We start from the raw sequence: 27,926 nt of genomic DNA, 5'->3' as shown, positions 1-27,926 counted from the left end.
TAGGGGAGTGTATTCTGTACTAGAAGTAGCATAGCAAAATGGTAGGAAGAAAAAAGTAGTAGTTATGAATATGGGCTCTGCAGTCAGATTGCCTGAACCTGAACTTTGTCCACGAACGTGTCCTTAGGCAACTATCCAATTCCACCAATGTTTGATATAACAAATGATAATACCATCACTAACACTGTTATGAGAATTAAATGAGACAATGCATCTACAGCACTAAATGATAGGTATTATACAGTAAATTACTGTCTCAATGTCAAAAATGCTACTCTAATATATATTTTTAAATAAATCACAAGAAAAATAACAGTAAAGAAAATAAAGTCTGATTTCTAAATCTTAAAAAAAAGGATTTTTTTTTTGCTATACTAATTTGGCAAACATCTTACTAAGTTACTTACTCATCCCCAAAGAGTTGATGGGTATATTCAGGAAAGAAAGTTCTAATGTCATTCTCAAGATCTTCAGGAAAACGAACTGTTTAAAAGAATAAAAAAATACAGAGATATTAAAGATAATAAACTAAAGATACAAAAGGAGACAGGTATTCCCATTTCAAGAATTTCACTATAACTAGGATACAGCCAACATTTTTCTTACTTAAAATGTCACTTTTCCACATATGATTTATGCTGGATTCTCATGAGACAAATGAAGAATGAAAATTAGAATATCACTTTGAGTGCTTCGGTGTCAAAACCCTACTGATCCTAAGAACTAGAAAACTAGGTATGGCAGAGGCATCTGATTTAGTTTTTATTTTTCTGTACGTGTACACACAATGCAGAGTAAAAGAAAGCAAAACCAAAAAAGATGCTCTGAGATAAGAAAAGCTACAGCATCAAGGAAACAAAAACAGAATGCTACAGGAAACATTCTAAGAACAAGAATCATCTGAGTTTGATGAAGCCTATATCATCACATCATTCTTTATGATGCCAGATGATATTTAATGTTGTTCCTAGGTTTTTCTTGCTATTGAAAGTAATGCTGCAATGACATCTTTATGTACACCTTGCTGTACTTTTACAAATAGGATAAATTCCTGGCAGTAGAAATGCTGAGTAAAAGTACTGAAATGTTTTTATAAATACTGCTTAGGTGCCCTCTAAAAATACTGTAACAGTTTATATACCCACCAGCTACTTAAACTCCTTTGTTTCCCACATCCTTGAGAATATTATGTACCCTTAACTTTAATTTCTACCAATCTAAGATAGAAATGGGTGTCATGCTGCTATTTTCATTTGCATTTACTGTGAGTAGTGATATTATTAGACATTTTCCCAATATAATTTATCTTACGAAGAAAAACTTTACCCAAAAAAAATCCTTAAGCAATCGAAGAATGGAAAGATAAACTGTAGATGAAAAATTTCTATCACTGACCTCACATCATAAAGCAGGTCCTTCACAGAGTGCCAAAGTATCATCTAGCAGATTACTGATTTACAGAAGGAAAGATATCTTCTCACTGTAGAGATCTGGTAGTCACCACCTTTCTAAGTGATCTAACTTAGAAATTACTCATTGTAGGACAGATCAACATTATGTGCCTCCTGAGTCAACGCAATATAATGTATACAGCATCACCTATGACATTTTCTTACCAAAAATATTTATCCTAGATCTAACCCAGCTTTATATCTTCCAATGTACAACAAATATAGAGGGTAGGGCAACAAGTTAAATACTACCAAAAGGAAATAGACAAATCCAGGATGTAGATTTGTCTGTTAACTCTACACAATGATTTTATTCTTCCAAATAAATCAATGGCATGGGGGAAAAAGTTCCATGTGGGGAGAGGGACTGTTCTGGATTAAAAGAGATTAAATATTAAAACCAAACACAATGCATGATCCTTGATTGGATTCTGGTTTAAATAATTTTTTAAAAAAAGCTATTGAAGACTTTCAAGGACAACCAGAGAAACCAGAAAATTACATGATATCAAAGCATTATCTTTAATTTTCTGAGGTGTGATAATGGTACTACAGGTATATATGTGAATATTCATATATTAGGACATATGCTATGAGGGAACTGTCATGATGTTCAGACACCTACTTTCAAATAATTCAGCAAAAATACACACATATTAAAGCAAATATGGCAAAATGTTGATTGCTGAATCTAGGTACTGGACGTACAGGTGAGTATTCTTCTGTTCTCTCAACTTTGCTGTGTGTTTGCAATTTTCATAACGAAATTGAAAGGAAAAAAAGCCCTGGGCAAGTACAGCAAAATGTTAAGATTTGAAAAAGCTGACTGATGGGATCACAGATATTCATTAGTTTCCTGTATATTTTTTGCATGCCTATAATATTTCATAATAAAAAAATAAAGTAGTCCAATATGTCTAGACTCATTAACCTAAAAATTCCCACTACTGCCTAATATTTTAAAATGTTTGGAAGTCTCTAGAAATTATTAAAAATTAACCTCAAACTACTGCTTCTAATATAATATATAGCACTTTGGTAGTGATGGGTAAAGAGACATGGATAGAGAAAAAGACAACTAATGACTAAGAAAAATATCACGAGCCTAGTTATAACTATTTCTATAATTTGGACTGGGCTTCTTCCAATGCCCTTGTCATCCAAATTAATGAGGTTTTACTACTTTAGCTTGGAATTTGGTCCACAGAAAATAGTAACGAAAAGAAAAGCAAGCAAAATAATGAGACTTTTAGTTAAAATGAAGTAAAACTCACAGAGCTTAAGGCAAATATGTAATTAAATATTTACTTTTGAAGTTGATTAGACTAGATTTTAAATGAGTCCAAGAGAAACTGTTTAAAACCAATGCTATGTACTTTATAAAGGATGCTTTTAATAACCAATAAATGAAGTTTTTCTATCAGTTATCATATTACATGAAAACTTGTTCACTGTACAATCTTCAACCACACCAGGCAGATTTCTAAAACGTTGCCCAAAAGCCTCTGGGATCACACATTGAGAAGAGACCAAGGGCTATAGTTGACAGAGATTAGAATAAAAGTTACCTCCTCAAAAGAGGGTTTTTAAGGTAAAAAGTTGTAGGTCTAAACGAAAGAAAACAACAGTTGGTGATAAGGGACCAAGGAACGGAGGTTAGTCCTTTTAACAGGTAAGGAACAAATGCAAATTTTCTATTCTCATTTAAAAACACCCTCAGGGGCCGGCCTGGTGGCACAGCGGTTAAGTATGCACGTTCTGCTTCAGTGGCCTGGGGTTCACCGGTCAGGATCCCGGGTGTGGACATGGCACCACTTGGCAAGCCATGTTGTGGCAGGCGTCCCACATAAAAAGTGGAGGAAGATGGGCATGGATGTCAGCTCAGGGCCAGTCTTCCTCAGCAAAAAGAGGAGCATTGGCAGCAGATGTTAGCTCAGGGCTAATCTGCCTCCAAAAATAAATAAATAAATAACCCTCAATGCTTATACAAGTGTAGTAATTACTGCAAAAGAAATGAAACCAGATCTCTAAATGTGTCTATTCTGGACATTTCACATAAATGGAATCATATAATATGTGGCATTTTGTTTCTGGCTTCTTCCACTTAATATGTTCTGAGTTCATCTATCTTGTAGCATGTACCAGTAGTTCATTCCTTTTTGTGGCTGAATAATATTCTACTGAATGGATATACCATATTTTGTTTATCCCATTCATCACTTAATGGACATTTGGGACGTTTCCACTTTGGAGGTATTATCAATAATGCTGCTATGAACACTCATGTATAAGTTTTCGTGTGAACAATGTTGTTTGCCAACACCAGATATACTCTTAAGGAGCAGTCACACACAAAATAATGTGTTATTAACAATATTATTAGTTGTCCCTTGAACTTTTACTGTGTGCCAGGCAATTTGCCAAAGATTTTATAAACATTACTGTAGTTAATCCTCACAAGATCTACAGAAGGTAGGTACCATTATTACCCCCATTTCATAGATAATAATGCAGAAAAGACTAATCTGCTCAAGGTTACAAAGTTGGTAAGTAGTGCGTTCAAGGCTGAATCAATCTGACATGTATACATGTACACGACAGCATGTACAAAGTGCAAATTCTCTCCTGGATATCACAAACATTAAGACTTTACAATGCAGTTACGGTCAGTAAAGCAAGAGAGCAAGCAGGCAATCCAAATGTCAAGCAACAGGAGAATGATTAAATTATATAAACATTGAATGGTTTATATAATCACTAAACATTATGTTATTGAGACATTTGGTGACACAGAAAACTGTTCACAATGTACAGTTAAGTGAACAGAACATGACCTCGTGACCTCAATTTTATAACAGAAATAATATAAATGAATATATGATTTTAAAAACTGAAAGGAAATATCTCAAATTATAATGCAGAAGTAGTTATTCCACAAAATAGAATTATGAGTAATTTTTATTTCTTACATTCTGCACTTTCCAAAGTTTCTGCAAAATATGTATTATTCCAATAGAGAAATATACAACATAAAAAACTAAAATAACTTAAAATAAGCTCTAAAAATTTTCTTTCCAAGAAAACCTATGTCACTCACATTTTGGAGAAAAATGGAGGATCAGGGCCTAGAAAACTAAATGGCACCTTGCTGCCAACATAGAGCAAAGGACCTGCAATGAATCCTTTTGAATGTATGTCCTATTGTTTCTACTCCTATTTACAGTTCCCGTATTTCCTAGTTCCCATAATCACTTCTGTAATTTTTGGAGGGACCAGATACATAAAAGAAGATACATTCTACCTTTGTCTTATTAGCCAAAAACAAAATCAAGAAATCACCAAGCCACATTAATTTAATCAATTTTTGAAGTTTGTTTAATAGGTACTTATAAATTTAACATAGGGGCCAGCCCCCTGGCCGAGTGGTTAAGTTTGCGTGCTCCGCTTGGGTGGCCCAGGGTTTCACCAGTTCGAATCCTGGGCGCGGACATGGCACCACTCATTAGGCCATGTTGAGGCACTGTCCCACGTAGCACAACCAGAGGTACTCCCAACTAGAATATACAACTATGTACTGGGGGGCTTTGGGGAGAAGAAGAAGAAAATAAAGAAAGAAAGAAGACTGGCAACAGTTGTTAGCTCAGGTGTCAATCTTTAAAAAAACAAAAAGAATTTAACATAGATATGACCCACTGACAGGTGATCATAACGCAGATATAAACGGGTTCCAGCTCTCAAGCAGCTTCAGAGATACTGCCACATATTCTCCATAGTATCTAACCGTATTCTGGATTATGGCTAAGTTTATTCATAACCCTGTGTTCTTTAAAGTTTTTTTTTTTCCTTTTTCTCCCAAAGCCTCCCAGTACATAGTTGTGTATTTTTAGTTGTGGTCCTTCTAGTTGTGGCATGTGGGATGCCACTCAGCATGGCCTGATGATCGGTGCCATGTCCGCGCCCAGGATTCAAACTGGCGAAACCCTGGGCCAGCAAAGCAGAGCATGCAAACTTAAGCACTTGGCCACGGGGCCGGCTCTCTCTGTGTTCTTTAAATAACTGAAATCTTAGTGTTTTGGCAAATACATGTTTTCCTGACCACGATAAAGTGAAAAATAAGTTTATATTATTTTAAAATGCAGGGGTAAAGACAGGACCCAGTGGGCTCCCAGTAACATTCCCATTAGCACCACCAGCCTGCAATATTACAGGGCTTAACATTACAGTATACCTTAGAGACCATCATAATCCCATTATATTCTTTATTCTAGAGAACTTTAATCAAGTTCCTAGGTTATCCCTTATCACCCAGATTCTCATCCCCATACAATAGCTTAAAACTACTAGTCTAATGGTTTTTCCTATCCCTCTCTAACTCCCTGTTGCCACTGTGAAATTTACAGGTCATATCCCCAAACTTTTCCTTGAATGTTCTCCTATACCTTCTTGCTCTAACAGTTCAAGAACAAACATGCCTCTCCCCTGAAGACACTGATTCTCGTACAACTCTCTCAAGTAGTGACTGCTTTCTCTTCCATGCCTTCATAATGTTAGGACAAAGAGTCTTCCTTGCTCCTCACTGCTGGTTTCAGACTAAAGTCTTTCCACACCCTAATGACAACCAGCTTTGAAGAGAATGCATTACTTATCTCCTTCATTCTTTAAAGAATTTAGCTTCTGGCTTGCTGTCCTCTTTCCAACATCACATCTGACGTAAATCTTGGTGACTTCAAAATTTATGAAAATTAATCTCCAACCCAGCCTCTCAGTTTCTTGATTTCTCCTCCAAGAATCTAGTCTTCATTGTACCTTAGCCACTTATTCCCATGACATACACTAGCCCTTACGTATTACTATCAATCTCGTCAAGCCCTTTAATCTCTGTTTCAAACACTGTACAATCTTACCACTATCTCTTTCTAACACTCCCTGTGATAGGCCAATTCTAACAATACTTCAACCCCCACCAGGACTTACACTGTATTGATTAGAACATAATTTCACTGTCCCTCCCCTCCTTTGTATCCTCACTTTCCAGTGCTGAATTCTATGGCCAATGAATATTATCACTCCCTTGTAAACATCCTCAACTCCTTTGCTCCAATCTTTGTCACACCAGCCTGCTAAAACCCCACTCTAGTTAAATCTGACCATATGCCCACTCTGTGCTACACCCTTGCATCTGGATGTGGTTGACCTCACTTTATTTTCACGAGTACTAACTTGAAGTGGGCCCTTAGTGCTACCTGAAAATCAGACCATCGTTCTCAAGTCCACCCACCCCTCTTGCTTGAAAGATGACTATTTCCTCAAACCTCCCCATATTCTACAATCACATTCTCCCCTCATAACCTTGCTTCTTGTTTCACCTAGGAAACAGAAGCATTCAGAAGAGAATCTGCACAGACTGCCACCTCTACACCTTCTCATTTATTGCAGCCATTCCCATATAATCTATCTTCTTCTTGTTATGGTAGAGTAACTCTCCATGCTCCTATCTAAGGCTAATTCTTCCACCGATGAACAAGATCTTTTGCCCTCTCATATTCTCAAGGATATCACTCCACATATATTCCCCTTCCTCTCCTGTATCAGTTTTTCCTCCCATGACAGATCATAGGCATCAGCATATAAACATGCTGTTATTTCTTCTATGCTTAAAACCTCTCATTGTAGTATTCATAGCTGACAAAGTAGACTTCAATATGAGGCAAGATGAAGAATTAAAGAGGAGACAGAGATAAAGAGATCCTTTTACCAGAGATAGAGAGGAAACATTTTATGATTAAAGAGTCAATTCCTCAAGAAAAGATAAGTCTAAATCTTTATGCACTTAATATCAAAGCTTCAAAATACATGAAGCAAAAATGACAACTGAAGAAATAGACATCCACACTTATAGTTGGAGATTTCAACAGTCGTCTCTGAATTGTTCTAATTGATAGAATAAGTAGATAGAAATCAGCAAAAATATAGAAGACTTGAACAACACTCTTAAGCCAATTGACATTTATAGAACTCTATATATAACTACAGGATATAAATGATTTTCCAGTGTACCTGGGACATTCACCAAAACAAACGATATATACTGGGCTATAAAACAAGTCTCAATAAATTTAAAAGGACTAAAATAGTCTGACCCCAATATAAAATTAAATAAAAAATCAGTAACAATAAGACAGCTAAAAAAAAGCCCCAAATACTTGGAAACTAAGCAATGCTTTTCTATATAACTATATGTCAAAGAAGAAATCACAAGGAAAATTAGAAAATATGTTCAATTGAACAATAATAAAAACACAACATAACAGAACTGGTGGGACGCAACTAAATCAGTATTTAGAGACAAATTTTTTAATTTTAATGCTAATGTTAGAAAAGGAAAGTTTAAAATCAATTATGTAACGTCTACCTTAAGGGAGTTTTTTTTTAAAAGAGCAAATTAAACTAATAATAATAAAGGAAATTATAAAGATTAAGAGTGGGAAATAAAAAATAGACAAATGGAGAAAAGGAATCATTGAAATCATCAGTAAGCATCATAAACTGATAGGCAGACTACTCAAGAAGAAAAGGAAAAAAAAAAAAAAGAGCAAAACCACAAATTACCAGTTCACAATTTACCAACATCCTCAAGAAGGGATTGTGGATTCCACAGTCCTTAAAAGGGTAATGGGGGAATATTACGAACAACATTCTGCCAAGAAAGTTAGATGAAATGGGCAAATTCCTTAAAAGACAAAAATTACCAAAACTGACATAAGAAAGAGAAAAGCAGACTAGTACTAAATCTATTAAGGAGATTTGTAGTTAAAAGCCTTCTGACAAAGAAAACTCCAGGAACACAAAGCTTCAATGGTAAATTCTATTGAACATTTAAAGAAGGAATAATACCAACCTTCTGCAAGATTGGTTCTTTCCGAAAATGGAGAAGGTACAATTCTCAATTCATTTTATGAGGCCAGCAAAACCGTGATACCAAAATCGAACTAAGACAGAGAAAAGAAACCACTCTCTCTCATGAACAAAGATGTAACAATTCTTAACAAAATATTACCAGGCAGAATCCAGTAAGGTAGAAAAAGGATAATATATTGGTGTGGAAGATTGATTTAATACTTAAAAATCCATCAGTATAACTCACCACAGTAAGAGAATTAAAAAAGAAAAATCACATCATCATCTCAATGGATTGAGAAAAAGAAGTGGATCAGAATGCAACACTCATTCATGATAAAAATTCTTACCAAACTAGGAATGGAAACAAACTACTTCAACCTGATAAAGGGCACATATGAAATATCTACAGCTAACATTATACTTAATGGTGAAAAGTTCAATATTTTCCTATTTAAACTGGGAATAAAGCAAGGACGTCTGCTCCACTACTTCCCTTCAACATTAAAACAGAGGTCTTAGCCAGTGCAACAAGGCAAGAAAATGAAATATAAGGCATATAGACTAGAAAAGAAGAACTAAAACTGGCTTCATTAATAGGTGATATGATTGTTTATGTAGAAAATCCTAAGGATACTACATTAAAAAAAAACTGCTATAAGAAGTGACTTTGGCAAGGTTACAGGGTACAATTATACAAACTGCAATTACACACACACACACACACACAAACAACTAGAAAAAGAAATTTTAAAATCATACCATTTTCAATAGCATCAAAACCCAAAATATATAGATGCATTCAGAGATCAATTTTTAAAAATACAGGCAAGACTGAAAACTTGAATCACTTCTGGAAAAACTAAATAAATACAGAGATGTGCCATGTTCATAGACTGAAAGGCTCAATATTAAGATAACAATTCTCCCCCATTCATTTATAGATTCAATGTAATCCCAAAATCCCAGAACTTTTTCCATGAAAATTAAGCATGTAACTCTAAAATGGATTCTAAATGGCAATGAAAAGGTTAAGAATAATTAATCTTGGAAAAAGAGCAAATATAAAAGACTCATACTACCTGGTTTCAAGATGCATTATAAAGTTACACTAATCAAGATAGTATGACATTGACAGAAGGACAGACAAATCAACAAATGAGAACAGAGTCAGGATACAGATCTACACTTAAAAGGTAAATTTATTTTTGTCAAAGGCATCAAAGCATTCATACAAATGGTACTGGAACAAATGACTATCCATGTGGAACAAAGTTTGATCCTCTTTCTTATACCATACACAAAAAACAACTTTAGATAAATCATAAATCTAATTGTTAAAAGCTAAAACTATAAGGCTTCCAGAAGAAAATACAGGAGAAGATCTTCATGATTTTCTTGGTGTAGACAAAGATTTTAGGCAGGAACCAGGAAACACTAACACAAATGAAAAACTAATAAACTGGACCTCATCAAAACTAAAAACTTCTGCTTATCAAAACACATTGTTTAGGGGCTGGCCCAGTGGCATAGTGGTTAGGTTCGCACACTCTGCCTCAGTGGCCTGGAGTTTGCAGGTTCGGATCCCAGGCACACACCTAGCACTGCTCATCAAGCCATGTTGTGGCAGCATCCCACATAAAACAATAAAATAGAGGAAGATTGGCATAGATGTTAGCTCAGGGTCACTCTTCCTCACCAAAAAAAAAAAAAAAAAGACATTGTTTAGAATATGAATAGGCAAGCCACAGAGAGGAAAATATGTACAAGACATATATCCAGCAGAAAGGACTCACATCCAGAATATATAAAGAACACCTACAATACAATAACAAAAGATACAAACCAATTTATAAAATGGGCAAAAGATGTGAACAGACAATTCACAAAAGGAGATATATAAATGGTCAATAAGCACATGGCAAAAAATGCTTCATCACATTAGTCATCACAACTTAAAACCACAATGAGATACCACTATAGACCCATGAGAATGACTAAAATTTTAAAAATTGACACCACCAAATATTCATGAGGATGTGTGAAGTGACCAGAATTCCAATACACTGCTGGCACAAGTATAAAAGTAATTTTGGGGGCAGCCCCAAAATGAACTAATGGTTAAGTTCATCGTGCTCTGCTTAAGCGGCCCAGGTTCGTGGGCCAGGTCCCAGGCATGGACCTACACTGCTCATCAGCCATGCTGTGGCGGCAAGCGACATATAAAGTAGAGGAAGACTGGCACAGATGTTAGCTCAGGGCTAATCTTCTCGGCAAAGTAAATAAATAAATAAATAAAAATAATTTGGAAATCAGTCTGGCAAGTATCTCATAAAGCTAAACATATAACTACCCTCTGACCTAGCAAATCTACTTCTAGGAATTTATCCAAAATAAAGTCTATGTCCACAAAAAGACTTGTGTAAGAACATTCTTTTTGGAATTATTTATAATAGCCAAAAACTTAAAACAATCGATGTCTATTAACTGGTGAATAATAATGTACCAAAATGGAATAATATTCAGCAATAAAAGGGAATGAACTACTGTTTCAGGCAACAATAAGATGTACCTAAAAAATACACTGAATCTAACTCAGCCAATCACAGAGTATATATGTATAACTACATTTATATAAAGTTCTAAAACAGGCAAAACTAATTTGGGTGAAAGAACTCAGAGGAGTAATCACCTTAAAGGGATCAGAGACTGAACAGGAAGGAGCAAAGTTCTGTCCACTAAGAAGGCCTGCTCTCATTAATGTTAGAGCAACACTCTAACAACAATGAGCTCACCTGTTCACTGAGCAGATCTTGGCTTTGAAATACCATTTTCCACTAAAAAACACCAGGGCTCCTTAGAGAAATGGCTGATTTCAGAGCTGCAGCAGAGGTAACAGATAAGCCTGAAACATCTTGTTCCAGAAAGTAATCAAGTATGAAGTAATGAAAGAATGAAGCAATCAAATAATGAGGAAGATAGGTAAAAAAGACACACAAACTAGCTTCAATTGGGGGCCCACTGGCCAAGTCAGGGACAATTTGATCACCAAAATAAATGACAGTAACAGGTTATAATCCATTAAATAAAATAGGAAATAAATAAATGAAAGAATTCGGAGGTTTTGTTTCTGTTTTTGTTTTTGGTAAGGAAGACTGGCCCTGAGCTAATATCTCTTGCCCATCTTCCTCTTTTTGCTTGAGGAAGATTGTCGCTGGGCTAACATCCATACTACTCTTCCTCTACTTTGTATGTGGGATGCCGCCACAGCACAGTTTGATGAGAGTTGTGTAGGTCTGCACCTGGGATCCAAACTGGCTAACCCCAGGCTGCCAAAGCAGAGCACATGAACTTGACCACTACGCCACCACGCTGGCCCCAAAAGAATTGAAAGTTGAATGAAAAACTGATAGGGTACAATGAGATCCGTGCATCACCTCTGCGATATTCCTACCAAACATGTATAACCTAAGATAAACCATGAGCAAACCTTAGCCAAACCTATATTGAGGGACATTCTACAAAATAACTGGCCTGTAATCCTCAAAAGTGTCAAGGTCATGAAAGTCAAGAAGAGACTAACAACTCTTCCAGCCTAAAGGAGACAAAAGAGACAAGGCAACCAAAAGCAAGCTCTGATTCTAAACTGGATCCCTACTATCAAGAGCATTCTGGAACAACTGGGGAAGTATGAATGGAGCCTGAGAATTAGATGGTGATAATATAGCGATATTAATTTCCTAGCTTTGATGGTTATATTCTGGTTATGTAAGATAACGTTCTTGTTCATAGGAATTATACACTAAGTATTTGTGGTGATGGTTCATCAAGTAAGCAATTTATTCTTAAATAGTTCAGGGGAAAAAAGGTCTTTATATTTTTACTTTCAACTTTTCTGTACGTTGGTGATTGTTTCAAAAACAAAACAAAACAAAGAGAAATGTAACCCACAAGGTCTGCCACATGCCTCAATGCCCCAAAAACCAGGTTTTAAAATTAAAACCCCCAAAAAGCAGCTATTTTGTGGGTGAAAACCCATAAACCTCACTGAATCAAACACTTAGTGTGCATTTCATTGTATGTAAATTGTACATCACTTTTCAAAAGGTAAAAATAAAGTTATCTAATTTTATCCCATGTCTTCCTCTACCTATCCCATTTCTCAACTCCACTTCACAGCAAAACTCTTCAAAAACAGTCTATATTCTATTTCTCTAATTCATCTCCTCTTAATTTCTCTTAAATTACTATAAAGAGGGAGATCCTATGACTCCATCACTACTCTAATTAAAAAAAAAATCATCAGATCACTAAATCCCAATAGTCCTTATGTTACTAGATCTACCAGCAACATTTGACATGGTTAATTACTTCCTGATTCTTCAAACACTTTCACCATCTGGCTTCCAGATACTTCCTCCTCCCAAGCTATCCTTCTCAGTCACAACAGCTTCCCTAGTGTTCCTTGAACATGTCCAGCACATTCTGGACTTGCTATTCTTCTGCCTAGAATACTCTTCCTTGAGATATTAACATGGCTCACAGATTCACTTCTTCTAGTATCTACTCAAATGTCACCTTAGCAGTAGGACCTAATCACCCTATATTTTCTCCATAACAGATATCACAATTTGTCACATATTTATGTCTGTTTTTCATAGCCAGAATCTAAGTTCCATGAAGAAAGGGACTGTTTGTATACTGCTCTATCTCTGGTGCCCAGATAAGTACCTGCCACATAGTATAACTAAATAACTATTTGCTGAATGAATTTAAAAATATAAAGATTATCTCAGTGGAACCAAAAATACACTATATTTTAAAAATAGGATATATGGCTTTTTAATAGAATTTAAAACAGAGTATACTGGAGAGTGAGGGGTAAGGGTAAACAAAACACATGCTACATAGGAAACAGAGAAATAAGAAAGTGCAAGGAAGCAAAAGAAAAACAAAATGACAAAAGTAACAAACAATAAATGTAAAGGAGATAAACTATGTAAAAAAAAATTATACAATCAAATCCAAATATGCTCTCTATAAAAACATATGTAATGGGGCCAGCCCCGTGGCCTAGTGGTTAAGTTCAGTGCTCTCCACTTCAGCAGCCCAGGTCTGGTTCCTGGACATGGACCTATACCAGTTGTTGGTGGCCATGATGTGGTGGCAATCCACATACAAAAAAAATAAAGGAGGACTGGAACAGATGTTAGCTCAGGGCAAATCTTCCTCAAGCAAAAAAAGGAAGAAGGGCAAGAGATTTTAGCTCAGGGCCAATCTTCCACAGGAAAAAAAAAACACATCTAAAAAGAATGATGAGTTAAAAGTAAATGGAAGGGTCCGGCCCCATGGCCAAGCAGTTAAGTTCACGTGCTCTGCTTCAGTAGCCCAGTGTTTTGCTGGTTTTGATCATGAACGTGGACCTAGCACTGCTCATCAGGCCATGCTGAGGCAGAGTCCCACATAGCACAACTAGAGGCACTCACAACTAGAATCTACAACTATGTACTGGGGGGCCTTGGGGAGAAAAAGCAGACAAAAAAAAAAAAAAAGAAGACTGCCAACAGTTGTTAGCTCAGGCGCCAATCTTTAAAAAAAAAAAAAGATTCACTCTTTCTGCAGTAACCTACCCCCATAGCACTGAACCTCTGTGGGAAAAGCATGCCTGTCAGCACTCACACTCAGTAAAAACAGCTTGCTATCAGAGAAAGAATCCTGGGATAAACCTTAGTGGAATTACTGGTATTCAGTCAAGAGTTCAAGTTATCCGATGTGCCTGACACAATACCTGTCACATGGTAGGTTTCAATAAACATGCGTCCAGAGAAGGTGGGTGGGGAGGCAGATGGGATAGAAGGGCCAAGGGAAGAAAGGGAGGGAGAAAGGAAGATTAGCCTGAGGGACACAAATTATTGCTGTGACCGTCCCTACAGGATGACTAAATGACACAGTAACTTTAGTTCTGTCATCTATGTGTAAAACTTGAGTTAAGTAAACTGGATTTTGATGTGGGGAAAAAATATATCTTAAAAATTATTTTCAACAAGCAACTAGCAAAAAGAGAAATCAAGAATACAATCCCATTCACAATCAGAACAAAAAGAAGAAAATTTCTAGGAGTAAATTTAACCAAGGAGGTGAAAGAACTGTACATTGAAAACTATAAGACATTGTTGAATGAAACTGAAAAAGATATAAAGAGATGGAAAGATATTCTGTGCTTATGGATTGGGAGAATTAACTTAGTTAAAATGCCCATATTACCTGAAGCAATCTACAAATTCAATGCGATTCCAATCAGAAGCCCAATGACATTTTTCACGGAAATAGAACAAAGAATCATAAAATGTATATGAATCAACAAAAGACTCAACTAACCAAAGGAATCCTGAGAAAAAACAACAAAGCTAGAGGTATTACACACTCCCTGATTTCAAAATATACTACAAAGCTATTGCAAACAAAACAGCATGGTACTGGCAGAAAAAGAGACATACAGATTACTGGAGCAGAACTGAGAGCCTAGAAATAAACCCACACATCTATGAAAGCTAATTTTTGACAAAGGAGCCAAGAATATACAATGGAAAAGGAAAGTCTCTTCAATAAATGGTGTTGGCAGAATTTGACAGCCAGATGTGAAAGAATGAAAGTAGACCATTATTTTACACTATACACAAAAATTAACTCAAAACGGATTAGGCTTGAATGGAAGACTTGAAGCCATAATACTCTTAGAAGAAAACATAGGCAGCACGCTCTTTGACATCGGTCTTAGCAGTATCTTTTTGTATATCATGTCTCCTCAGGCAAAGGAAACAAAAGAAAAAATAAACAAATGAGACTACAACAAACTAAAGAGTTTCTGCACAATGAAGGAAATCATGAACAAAACAAAGACAACTTACCAATTAGGAGAAGATATTTGCAAATTGTATATCTGATAAGGGCTTAATATCCAAAATATATAAAGAACTCATACAACTCAACAACAACGAAAAACCCAATCAAAAAATGGGCAGAAGATATGAGCAGATATTTTTCCAAAAAAGATATACACAAGGCCAACAGGCATGTGAAAAGATGTTCAACATCAGTAATTATCAGGGAAATACAAATCAAAACTACAATGAGCTATCACCTCACACCTGTCAGAATAGCTATTATTAACAAGACAAGAAATTGCAAGTGTTGGAGAGGATGTGGAGAAAAAGGAACACTCTTACGCTGCTGGTGGTAATGTAAATTGGTGCAGCCACTATGGAAAACAGTATGGAGATTCCTCAAAAGATTAAAAACAGAAATACTATACAATCCAGCTATTCCACTTCTGGGTAATTATCTAAAAAAACACTAATTCAAAACAACAGATGCACCCCTATGTTCACTGCAGTATTATTCACAATTGCCAAGACTTGGAAGCAACCTAAGTGCCCATCAATGGATAAATGGATAAAGAAAGCATGGTATATATACACAATGGAATGCTACTAAGCCATAAGAGAAGAGATGAAATCTAGCCATTTGTGACAACATGGATGGACCCTGAGGGTATGATGTTAAGTGAAATAAGTCAAAGAAAGAGAAACACCATATGACTTCACTCATATGTGGAAAATAAACACACACACACACAGATACAGAGGCCAGATTGGTGGTCACCAGAGAGGAAGAGGATGGGGGAGGGTAAAAGGAGTAAAGGGGCACACATGTATGGTGACAGATGGTAATTAGACTTTTGGTGGTAAACACGATGCAGTCTATACAGAAGCTGAAATATAATGATGTACCCCTGAAATTTACATAATGTTATAAACCAATGTGACTTTAAAGAAAAAAAATTATCTTCCATCGTTTTCCTACACACTATTAATAAAGGTAGAAAATATAACAAAGAGAAGATTCCATATATAATAGCAATAAAACAGATGAAATACTAGGAATAAACAATAAGAAATGTTTATCATCTATAAATAAAAATTAAAACTAAAGATAGACATAAAAAATGCCCAGATAAACAGAAAGATCTTCTTTTTTTTTTTTTTTAAAGATTTTATTTTTTTCCTTTTTTCCCCAAAGCCCCCCGGGTACATAGTTGTATGCTTTTAGCTGCGAGTCCTCTCAGTTGTGGCATGTGGGACACCGCCTCAGCATGGCCTGACGAGCTGCCCCATGTCCGCGCCCAGGACTCAAACCAGTGAAACCCTGGGCCACCGAAGCGCAGCACGCGAACCTAACCACTCGGCCACAGGGCTGGGCCATAAAAAGATATTCTTGCTTTTAGAAAGGAAGACTCAATAATGTAAGGATGTTGATTTTCCCTAAAATTAAACTTAAAATTTAATAGGATCTCAGTTAAAAAAATGATCAACAAAGTCTTTTTGGAACTTGATAAAATGTTCATCTAAAAGAATAAACATTAGAGAAAACTTAGGAAAACTCTTAGAGAGTAACGAGTGGGACCTAGTCACACCATATATTAATTACAACATTTATTATAACAGTACACTAATGGCTCAAGGACAAAAAAGGGGCCCCAAATAAACCCAAGAATATATGATACTTTACTATGATAAAAGAGAAATTTTAAACCATTAATAAAACAACAAATTGGTAGGTGGATAATTGGTTAACTCATCTGAAAAAAGCAGTAAGCTGGATTCCTATCTTATGCCTTATATCAAGATAAAGACTCAAAGGTTTTGGGCTCAGCCCTGTGGCTGAGTGATTAGGTTCATGTGCTCCACTTTGCCGGCCTAGGGTTTCGCCAGTTCGGATCCTGGGCGCGCACCCGGCACCGCTCATCAAGCCATGCTGAGGCAGCGTCCCACATAGAAGGACCTACAATTAGAATACACAACCATGTACTGGGGGTCTTTGGGGAGAAGAAGAAGAAGAAGAAAAAAAAATATTCAAAGCTTTCAATTTACAAAAGAAAAGAAATCAAAAAAATTATTAAAAGAAACAATGAATACATTTCTTTATAATCTTAGAGTGAGGAGAGCTTTTTTGTAAGACAGGATGAAAACTCATAAAAGAAAAAGAAATTTTTCTAGATAAGTTTTAACTTCTAAATAACAAACTCACCAAAGTCAAAATCAGGAAAAAGTACTTGTAACACATGACCAAAAAAGGGCTGGTTCTCTTAGAATATAAAGGATATAACCTCTCTTCCAATTAAAAATCAATTTTAATTATCAAATCAAAAAATGGTCAAAAACACACAGAAAAAAAAAGTAAGTAAGTGTTGCAAGGCTATGGAGAAATTGGAACCTATGTGTACCGTTGGTAGGAATGTAAAATGGAGCAGCCCCTATGGAAACTGGTATGGAGATTCCTCAAAAAATTAAAAACAGAATTATCATATGATCCAGCAATCCTACTTCTGCATATATATGCAAAAGAATTCCAAGCGGGATCTCAAGAGATGTGTGCACACCCAGTCACAGCAGCCTTATTCATAATAGTTAAGAGGTGAAAGCAAATGTCCATCAACGGATGAATGGATAAACCAAATGCGGTATATACATACGATGGAAAATTATTCAGCCATAAAGGAAGTAAATTCTGTCACGTGTTACAACATGGATGAATTCTGAGGACATTAAGCTAAATGAAATACAGCAGTGACAAAGACAAATACTGTATGATTCCACTTATATGAGGTATCTACCATAGCCAAATTCTAGAAACAGGAAGTAAAATGGTGGTTGCCAGGGGCTGGGTGGAGAGGAAATACGGAGTTGTTTAATGGGTATAGAGTTTCAATTATACAAGATGAAAAAGTTCTGGAGATCTATTGTACAACTATGTGAATATACTCAACACTACTGAACTGTACACTTAAAAATGGTAAAGATGGTAAACTTTGTTACTACTTTTTTTTTTTTAATGAGGAAGATTAGCCCTGGTGAGGAAGATTAGCCCTGAGCCAGCATCCACTGACAATCTTCCTATTTTTTGCTGAGGAAGATTGGCCCTGAGCTAATATCTGTGCCCATCTTCCTCTATTTTACATGTTGGACACCTGCCACACCATGGCTTGATAAGTTATGTGTAGTTCTGTGCCCAGAATCCGAACCTGTGAACCCTGGGCCACAGAAACAGAGCACACGAACTTAACCACTACACCACCAGGCTGGCCCCAATGTTATGTGTTTTTTTACTACTAAAAAAGTCTGTTGCAAGGAAAACAGTCAATTCATATAAGACAAAAATGATCAATAGGATAAAAGGGGCCGGCCCGATGGCACAGTGGTTAAGTGCACACATTCCGCTTCTTGGCGGCCCGGGGTTCACAGGTTCGGATCCCGGGTGCGGACATGGCACCACTTGGCAAGCCATGCTGTGGCAGGCGCCCCACATATAAAGTAGAGGAAGATGGGCAGAGATGTTAGCTCAGGGCCAGGCTTCCTGAGCAAAAAAGAGGAGGACTGGCAGTAGTTAGCTCAGGGCTTATCTTCCTCAAAATAAATAAATTAATTAATTTAATTTAATTAAAAAAAGGATAAAAGAAAAGTTGCTGAATCTCACTAATAACAAAATGTGTACTAAAATAAGAAATCATTTTTTACCCATCAGAGAGGCAGGATTTTTTGTTTGTTCTTGTTTTTTAATGACAATATGCAACAGTGACCAGGATATAGGTAAAAAGACAATCTGAAAAAATTCTGGAGCAAGTATATGGATTTTTTGGAAGGTAATTTGGCAACAGCTGCTGAAGCAGAATAGGTTCATATCCATAGTGGTTCTCAGACAGGGGCAACTTTACTCACCACCCTCAGAGGGTATTTGACAATGTCAGAAGACATTTTTTTGGTTGTCGCAACTGGAGGGGAATGTTACTGGCATCTAGTGAGTAGAGACCAGGGATGCTGCTAAATATCCTACAATGCACAGAATAACAAAGAATTATCAAACCCAAAGAATTATCTAACCCAAAATGTCAATGGTGCTGAAGTTAAGAAACTCCAATCTAGCATCTCAATTTCTAGCCACACGTTCTATCGAACACTTACACAAGTGGATAAAGATATAGACAGGCTATTCATTGGAGAATGATTTTTAATAGCAAAAGAGGAGAAGCAACCTAAAAATCCCCCAAGAGGGAACACTTAAATAAGTTATGGTACAGTCATACTGTATTACCTAACTTAAAAGAATGAGGTAGATCTATATGCAGGGAATGATATCCCACACGTTGTTAAGAAGCTTTACGAGAGGATCTTGGTTTTAGAAAAATAAAGTATGTACCAGCAAAAAAATCTAGATCAGTATTATCTCTGTTGTGAGGGGTTAGAGAACCACTACTTTCTTTGTCACTTTCTTTGTATTGTTTTAAATAATAACAGCTAACATTTATTGAGAATTTCTACAAGTCAAGTTGTTTAAGCATTTTACTTATATTTAACCTTACATTTAATCTTCACAACCACTATAAAGTAAGTACTATTAACTTCATTTTAAAGATGAGGAACCAGAGGCATGGGAAGTGATGGATTCAGGAGCATATACTATTTTATTTTTCATGAGCATATACTTTCTAAGCAGCTTTATTGAGGTTTAACTTACATACCATAAAACTCACTTAAGCGTAGAGTTCAATGATTTTTAGTAAATTTAGAACTGTGTGACCAATTCCACAATCTAATTTTAAAACACCGCTATCACTCTCAAAAGAAATTTCATGCCTATTTGCAGTCATTCTCTCTCCCCAGGAAACCACTAAGCTACTTTCTCTCTATGGATGTGCCTTTTCCAAACATTTCATACAAATGGAATCACACAGTGTGTGTGGGTTTTTGGTCGGTTTCCTTAACAAGTATGTTTTTCAGGTTTATCCATGTTGTAGCATGTGACAGATCTTCATTCCTTCTTATCCTCAAATAGTATTCCATCATATAGGTATACCTTACTTTGTTTATCCATTTACCAGCTGATGGATATCTAGGTTGTTTCCATTTTTTGGCTATTGTGAATAATGCTGCTATGAACATTCGTGGACAAGTTTTTGCATGGACATATGCTTTCATTTCTCTTGGGTAGATGCCTAGGAGTAGAATTGCTGGGTCATATGATAAATTTACGTATAACTCTTTAAGAACCTGCCAAACTGCTTTCCAAAGTAGCTGAATCATTTTACATTCCCATCAGCAACACAAGAGTGTTTTTCCACCACCTCACCAACACTTACTGTCTATTATTTTTATAAGCAAAAAAGTAAAGGTAAATATTTTTAACAGGCTAAACCACTTATACTTGTCACTTTTGCCACACGGTACTTACTATATGTAAACTCTGCCACCTCTCAGACATCTACCCACTCCATGACGTGAATCAAGACTGAAGTAAAATCTGAATGTTCAGCAAATGCAGATATCTATACATTTACATAAACAACTGCTTTTACGTAAAATTCTACTTAAAATTTACAAAGAAAGATTACATACACACACACAGTACATATATAACACCAATTAGAAATGCATACATACCTAATTTTAGTTCAATTGCTGTGTTGGTGTTACATTTGTACTCGGCCAGTTTCTTCTCCACTGCACTCTTGTATTCAACTAGAAATTTCTCCATAGCACCAAATCCTAAGAGAAAAGGTTTTTAAAAGGTCTGGTTGGAAGTGATTTAAATAGTCAAACCTACAAATAGGGGTCTTATTAGAAGTGGAATAAAGGTAAGATTTAAAACACGCTAATAGATCATGAAAGTACCGGTCATTCTCCATATATGCCCAAATAAATGCACTGTATGACTGCCTCATTATAAAATAGGGAAAACATCACTTTTGAGATAGAGGCTTATGAACAAGGCATGCTTTACATAAATGAGCAAACCTGAAAATTAAGATGACAGACTACTGACATTTCTAAATATCAAATACTAATATGAATTACCTGCTAGGATTTATACCTAACTAGCTTTTTAACAAGAAATATAAAAAGGATGCCACTGCTCTACTAAGAAACAAAGTGAGAATATCCTTTGATAATTACAATAGCATTTCATTTCTAACACTGGAAAAATTCTACCCAGAGTACTTCCAGATCAACCACTAAAAAAACTATCAACTGAGGCTGGCCCCATGGTGTAGTGGTTAGGTTCAGCACACTCCACTTCAGCAGCCTAGGTTCACAGTTTGGATCCTGGGCACAGACTTACACCACTCATCAGCCATGCTGTGGCAGGGACCCACATATAAAGTGTAGGAAGAATGGCACAGGTTTTAGCTCAGGGCTAATCTCCCTCAAGCAAAAAAAGAGGACGATTGGCGAGACATGTTAGCTCAGGTCTAATCTTCCTCAGCAAACAAAACAAAAAACCCCCACCATCAACTGATAATGCATAGATCATCTCAAGAATGCACAAGAAACTGGTAACCATGGTTACCTCTAGGATAAGAGAGAAGGAATGGGGACAAGATTAGGGAAGAAAATTTCACTGTATTAAAAAAATTGTTTTGACCATATGGGCACAAAGTCAAAACTATGGGCTACTGGAATAACCAAACGGTTTTACTGCAACCTGGCTACCCATCAAGAGAAACTTTTGGGGCTGGCCCCTGGCCGAGTGGTTAAGTTCACACAATCCGCTTCAGTGGCCCAGGGTTTAGCCGGTTAGGATCCTGTGTGCTGACATGGCACTGCTTATCAAGCCATGCTGAGGTGGCGTCCCACATGCCACAACTAGGAGGACCCACAACTAAAATACACAATTATGTACTGGGGGGCTTTGGGGAGAAAAAGGAAAAATAAAATCTTTAAAAAAAAAATAAGAAAGAAACTTTCAAGCAAAGATAATGATAAATCTCCTGACAAAATGAACATAAAAATTAGTAAAAAAAAAAAAAAACCAGGGGAAAAAAGTCATGAGCAGAAACAAAAGAAGAGGTACAATGACATGCCATAAACTTAAGTAATTTAAAGACACAAGGAAAATGGGAAACACTTGAGACAGTATACATTAATGGTTTGGAGTCAGAATTCTTGGATTCAAATCCAGGCTTCACCATTTACTTATTAGAGCTGTGAACTAGAGCACATTATTTGACTTCTCTAACCCTAATCTATAAAACTGAGCTAAGAGAACCCACCTCAAGGAATTTATGTATAACCCAAGCAAGAAAGTTTAACTTGTGAAATCATACATCAGCTAAATCTCCACAATTCTATAAGACAAGCAAATACTATATCAGTCCCATTTCATTTTTAAAAGCTCAGGCTTAGAAAGAGGTTTACCAGTTGCTTAAGGGCACCCAACTATGAAGTGGTGAAGCTGAAATTCGAATTTAGGTGTAATTCTTATAATATGTACACTCTATACAATACATAATATGTCCCCCCCCCCCCTTTTATAGTACCAGCGTGTCCCATGATCCTACAGTCTCTATCTGGGAGAAGAGCCCTTCCTTAAACATCTATAGAGCTCATGCTATAGCCTGTCTATCCAGCACATCCATAAAAGTGTAGTGAGATTACTACGAAGGCACTGGAAAAGAGAAAAAATAGAAACTGTCCATCACTTCAAAAGATACGTAACTGGAAAAAAGCATATACTCACACCAAAACAGTCTTAACAGACGTACAAAATAATAGCAATTAATAGATCTGAAATGTTGTAAACTGAAGAGACTCTAAAGAAGAGAGCAGAATGGAATGAACACAAGAGAATTATATGAGAGTAGACATACACTAAAAGAGAAGTTTAGATGAAGGAAGAATGTGAGAACAACCTCTTTCTGAAGAGATCCTAGGAAGACTAAAGAGTGAGACACTAAGGAGACGATTACGAAGTCAGTCCAGATTCAAGTGAAAGCCCTAGCGCAGGGCAAGGCAGCAGTGCGCCAGCTCAGAAGTTGACTGTAGAGGAAGGTGGAGGGAGCCGTAGAAGAGGAGGAGGAGGAGGATCTGAGCGTTAAAATCAGCTGGCGGGAAAAGAACCAGACTAGAGCGGCTGAGGCAGCAACGGGAAAAGGAACGAGAAGAGAAGCAGGCCTCGAAGCATCTGCACCTTACAAGCCCCGATCGCGACGCCCTCCCCGGCCTCTTCGGTCCCTGCGGAGGACCGAGCTCTTCGCAGAAGGCGCAGAACCCCGAGCACTAGGGGGCGGGGACACGAACCTCGACCGACAAGGAGTAGGGCCGAGAGTTCCGCGCTTCCAGGCTGACGCAAGCCTTCCGGAACCCAGGCTAGGGCCCGAAAGTTCCGAGCGGGCACTGTCACCACCGTCCCGGCGTTCTTTCCCAAACCTGCCCGCCCCCTCCCCTTGGTAAACTTTTCCCGGGAACTTACCCGCCATTTCCGAGCTGCGAGCACCCGCGGCCAAGGAAGGACGAATCAACCCGCGCGCTCCCTGGCCGGAAGTGAGCGCGCTGTCTGACGCATTTCCCCCGCCCACAGCTGGCATGTCGCTGGCCAATGAGAGGAGGAGGTTTGAGGCGCGGGGTGGCGGAAGCTCCTCAGGAGGCGGGGCTAAGACCGCTGGGAAGGCTCAGAGCGTGGTCTGGCCGTGGCACTGCCGTCAGCTGCTCAGCAGGCCTGAGCTGGAGGGGGAGGCCGCAAAAGGGACTTGTTATATTAAGACTCTCGCTGGCCCGAGGAGAGTTTCTTTGGGATTGATTTGAATAATGTAGCGACCTTGTGGCTGTTTTCTTTTCCCCGTTCGCGATGTTTTGGAGACTAGTAGAAAACCTTTCCCCGTGGCCTGGACGGTGGATCCAAACGCCAGAGCCCTGGCTTTTCGGAGGGGAAGATGCAGGCATTGAGTTACAGTTGCGGGAGAAATTTTCGCTTAGTTTGTTTCTATTTTTGCCGTAAATACTTGTTTAACATCGTCTTACTTTTCTCTCATGTTTTTTAGTAGACTACAGTGTGATATTTAGGTACTCGGCTTTCACTCTTAAGGTGGTCAGGCCACCAATTAGTGCACCAAAATTGTTGCCTAATAATACCTCAAGTGGCCTGATCTCGTCCTGCATGTCTCAAGTCCTTGTGGCCTGAACCACATCACAGGATGTTACCTAATTTAAGCCATAGTCCTTGTTAGTATTTAGTAACTGTTGAAACTTTGTCCCAGAGTATAAGCCATTATTTAGGTATCCACAAGTATTCCCACAATGTTGTCTGTATGCTAGAATGCCTCGTCTCGACAAATGTTGGTTAACAGGTTTTACAATGACGATGTTAAAACTAAAATGGACTCTTGGGATAATAGTCTAGAACTAATATACCCCTCATATTAGAGATGAGGAAACTAAAGCCCAGAAAAAAGAAATTGCCCAAGTTCGTACTCTGTAAACAGCCTGTGTAAGAATGCAGTTCTCCAGACACTCAGCCCAGTATATGCTGGATTACACAGAGATGGCCCTCTCAAAAATAAAGATCAGAAAAGGTGCTGAGAACACTCTGATCTTTTTCTTTAAGCCTTAGTGAAATGCAAGACATTATGATCACAATGTTAAGAAAACTGAAGTCTATGCTACTAATGACGTTATGGATCAAAAAGGGAAAACAATCTTTCTTATATAAATCACTTCTTCAAAATGGCAAGACTCATAATTTCTTTTCAAAACAACTTTATCTGTAGATGAAGCAATAACTGACCAGCAATTATGATCCTTATGGTAAGAAATCAAGAGGAATTTGTCTTAACTGCAGCAAATCTGAAACAGGTTAGTCCTGGAACTTTATGGTTAATTGTAGGAAAGAAATATGATGAAGCCTATATGATAAATATGAGTAAGAAATAAGATGCGTGTGAATAGGAAGTATGATGAAATCTGTGTATCGTAAGTAGCATTCAGTATGATCTGCCTGCAGAATTGAGGTTACAGTTTTAAACTGTCCTTATCTTAGAACTGTTCACATATGTTAAAATGTCACAGAATACATGTTTAACTAAAAGACAAAAGAATGACTTCTTTTAGAAAGGTAGTAGTAAAATTACCAAAAAGGAAACAGTATTTCCTTTTCTTGTAGTTTTTACCTCTTTTTTAATTTATATTTTACCTTGTTCTAAAGGAGCTTTAGGAAGTGAATGTTACCACCATGGAATAAAGTTTCTACAAAAGGAATATGCTGTCCTGATATAGATGGAAGAGGCAGCATAAAGATATGGCAAGTTCAATGCCCTACTAGTCTTAATTCTACTACTTCATGACTGTATGACCTTGTTTCACACATTAACTAGAGACAATAATACTTTCCCAGTCACTACACTGGGTTGTTGTGAAAATCAAATGGAACAGTATTTATGAAAGAGCTTTGTAAACTCTAAAATTCTGTGTTAATGTGAGGTGGTATTAGTATGATAACATTTATTCTAGAATAGGAGGTCTGGAAAAGGCATTTTTCTCCAGAGAAAAAGGCCATATTACACTATTAGGAATGAACTAGCAACCATATGTGTGGTACAGGTTCAAGTGCGTATGGACTGGTAAATTTTGTCACCTTGAAACCTTCTGAAGGGATTTTTTTTTTAAACATGGTATTAAAAAGATGGTCATCAGAAAGGGATGTAGGAAATCTGAGAGCTAAAAGAAAAATGCAGGTACTTTATGTGTCTTTATTTCAAAATATGTAGCTCTCTACAGACAGGTAACAGTAGCTTGTAAACCTATTTGTTTAGCTCACAGTGCTAATGGTGGGGTGGGGTGGGGTATGAGTATCACTTCCCAGAACAATTATCCAGAATCTCCTACCCAGCTAGATGACCTTTACATGGGATAAAAGAAAGAAAATAGAGGACCAGCTTGTATTGAAAATTACTGTGAGAGGAATAACTTAAAGACACATATTACTAACAGCACATATGTTTTTAAACTCTCATATACTACCCATAGCTGTATAAACTAGTACTTTTTAAGATGCAATTTAGAAATTTTTAAAAATTTAATAAAATTTTCAATTTGTATGTCTTTTGAGGTAGCAGTTCCACTTATAAGCATTTGTCCTACAAAACTCTTTGCACAGGAACACAAAGATATATGAACAAAGATGTTCAATGCAGCATTAATTTTGTTGACAAATTGGAGATAGCCTAAACATATACCAAAAGGGGCTGGCTAATATACTGACTTAGGAAAATATCTCTAATAGGTTAAAAATTAAATTACACATTATAGTGTTATTTTATTTGTATAAAAAAGTGTGATTTGATAAGCACAGAAAACATCTGAAAGCATACTTAACAGGTTTAACCGTGGCTGCCTCTACGAGGGGGAATTGGAGATGGAGATTAATGAGTAATTTTAAAAAAAAATACTGTTTGCTTCTCCTAATGAGAATGTATTGGTTTCTTTAATAATTAGAAACTTATCAATCTTTTTGGAACTTCTTAGACATGGTTGCTAACGCTTACCCTCTTCTTTAAATTCTATAAATTGTGATACACAGAATCAAAGAGGAGCAGCTTAATTGAAATGAGGAACAACTGTTGAACAGTTGAAAATTAGTATTTGTAGTTTTGCATTCTGTCATTATTTACAAGCAAAGATTTGCCAAAATGAGGGAAGAGCACTATAATTGCTTATACTTGTTTCCAAAATTACCATCCTGTGATGACTGCTTTACTTTTTGAAACTATAATTTGTAAGAATGGCATTAATTATGTATGTCTATTTAGGGTGAGAAATACAATAATGCCTATGATATTTCACATTCCATAGTTAAAATGTTATTTCAAATATTAATTCTTTTTTCAGTTTTAGGCAATAAAAAATGACCATTACTCTTCTGTTTTAAATTTTTCTGTTCTTGTTTTGTGTTGTTTCTTAATGTGGAAGAGCTTTAGGGTAGGGGGAGGGTGAAGAAAGCTTTATCAAAGCTAGTTAGATAGTAAAGAAATGAGACTAAAAAGTGGTTAAAATTATGACTAGACATAGTCATTTTAAACTGATATATTGTTTCAGTCACTCTGGGTTTTCGTTTGTTTGTTTGTTTTTGGTGAGGAGGATTGGCCCTGAGCTAACATCTGTTGCCAATCTTCCTCTCTTTGCTTGAGGAAGATTGTTGCTGAGCTAACATCTGTGCTAGTCTTTCTCTATTTTATGTGGGATGCCACCACAGCATGGCTTGATGAGTGGCACTAGGTCCGTGCCCGGGATCTAAACCTGCAAACCCTGGGCTGCTGAAGCAGAGCATGTGAACTTAACCACTAGGTTCCCAGGGTGGCCTCTGTTTTTTCTTTTTTGATTGTGGTAAAAAACATAAAATTGACCATCCGAGTCATTTTTAAGCTACAGTTTAGTAGTGTTAAGTATATTCCCATTGTTGTGAAAACTGCCATTTTAATGGATTGGTTTTCAGCCAACTCCTTTGTAACCTATTTACCCTGTCATATCACTATGCACAGCAAGACTCTTAACTTCCTATGATCTGGACACACAAAGAGAGAAGCTATTATACCAGCTATACAGTGCTGTTAGTTAAGTGTTTAGTTGATAAACTTGTTCCTTAAAAGAATTATAAAAATAAAATTTAGCTTTGTGGTAGTGTTTCTTTTTTTTTTTTTTTTTAAAGATTTTATTTTTTCCTTTTTCTCCCCAAAGGCCCCTGGTACATAGTTGC

General features: G+C 36.8%; 1 protein-coding gene across 2 annotated transcripts in view; it reads right to left on the bottom strand.

The window, feature by feature from the left end:
• Positions 1 to 23,717, bottom strand: part of HAT1 (histone acetyltransferase 1) — a 57,725-nt gene extending 34,008 nt beyond the window's left edge. Inside the window, exons 1-3 of one of the 2 annotated variants that reach the window (XM_046659170.1) lie at positions 23,652 to 23,717; positions 20,843 to 20,947; positions 408 to 483 (exon numbers count right to left, since the gene is read on the bottom strand). In XM_046659170.1, coding sequence (XP_046515126.1) covers positions 408 to 483; positions 20,843 to 20,947; positions 23,652 to 23,658 — 188 coding nt within the window. In that variant the 5' untranslated portion in view covers positions 23,659 to 23,717. Of the gene's footprint in view, positions 1 to 407; positions 484 to 20,842; positions 20,948 to 23,369; positions 23,409 to 23,651 lie in introns of those variants that run through there. The other variant, XM_046659172.1, reaches the window with a different exon arrangement.
• Between the last annotated feature and the right edge of the window lie 4,209 nt (positions 23,718 to 27,926).

Source organism: Equus quagga, chromosome 4, assembly GCF_021613505.1.
Source record: "Equus quagga isolate Etosha38 chromosome 4, UCLA_HA_Equagga_1.0, whole genome shotgun sequence".
Lineage (NCBI taxonomy): Eukaryota > Metazoa > Chordata > Mammalia > Perissodactyla > Equidae > Equus > Equus quagga.
Note: the sequence above shows the minus strand (reverse complement) of the source record. Positions and strands in the feature narration are given on the sequence as shown.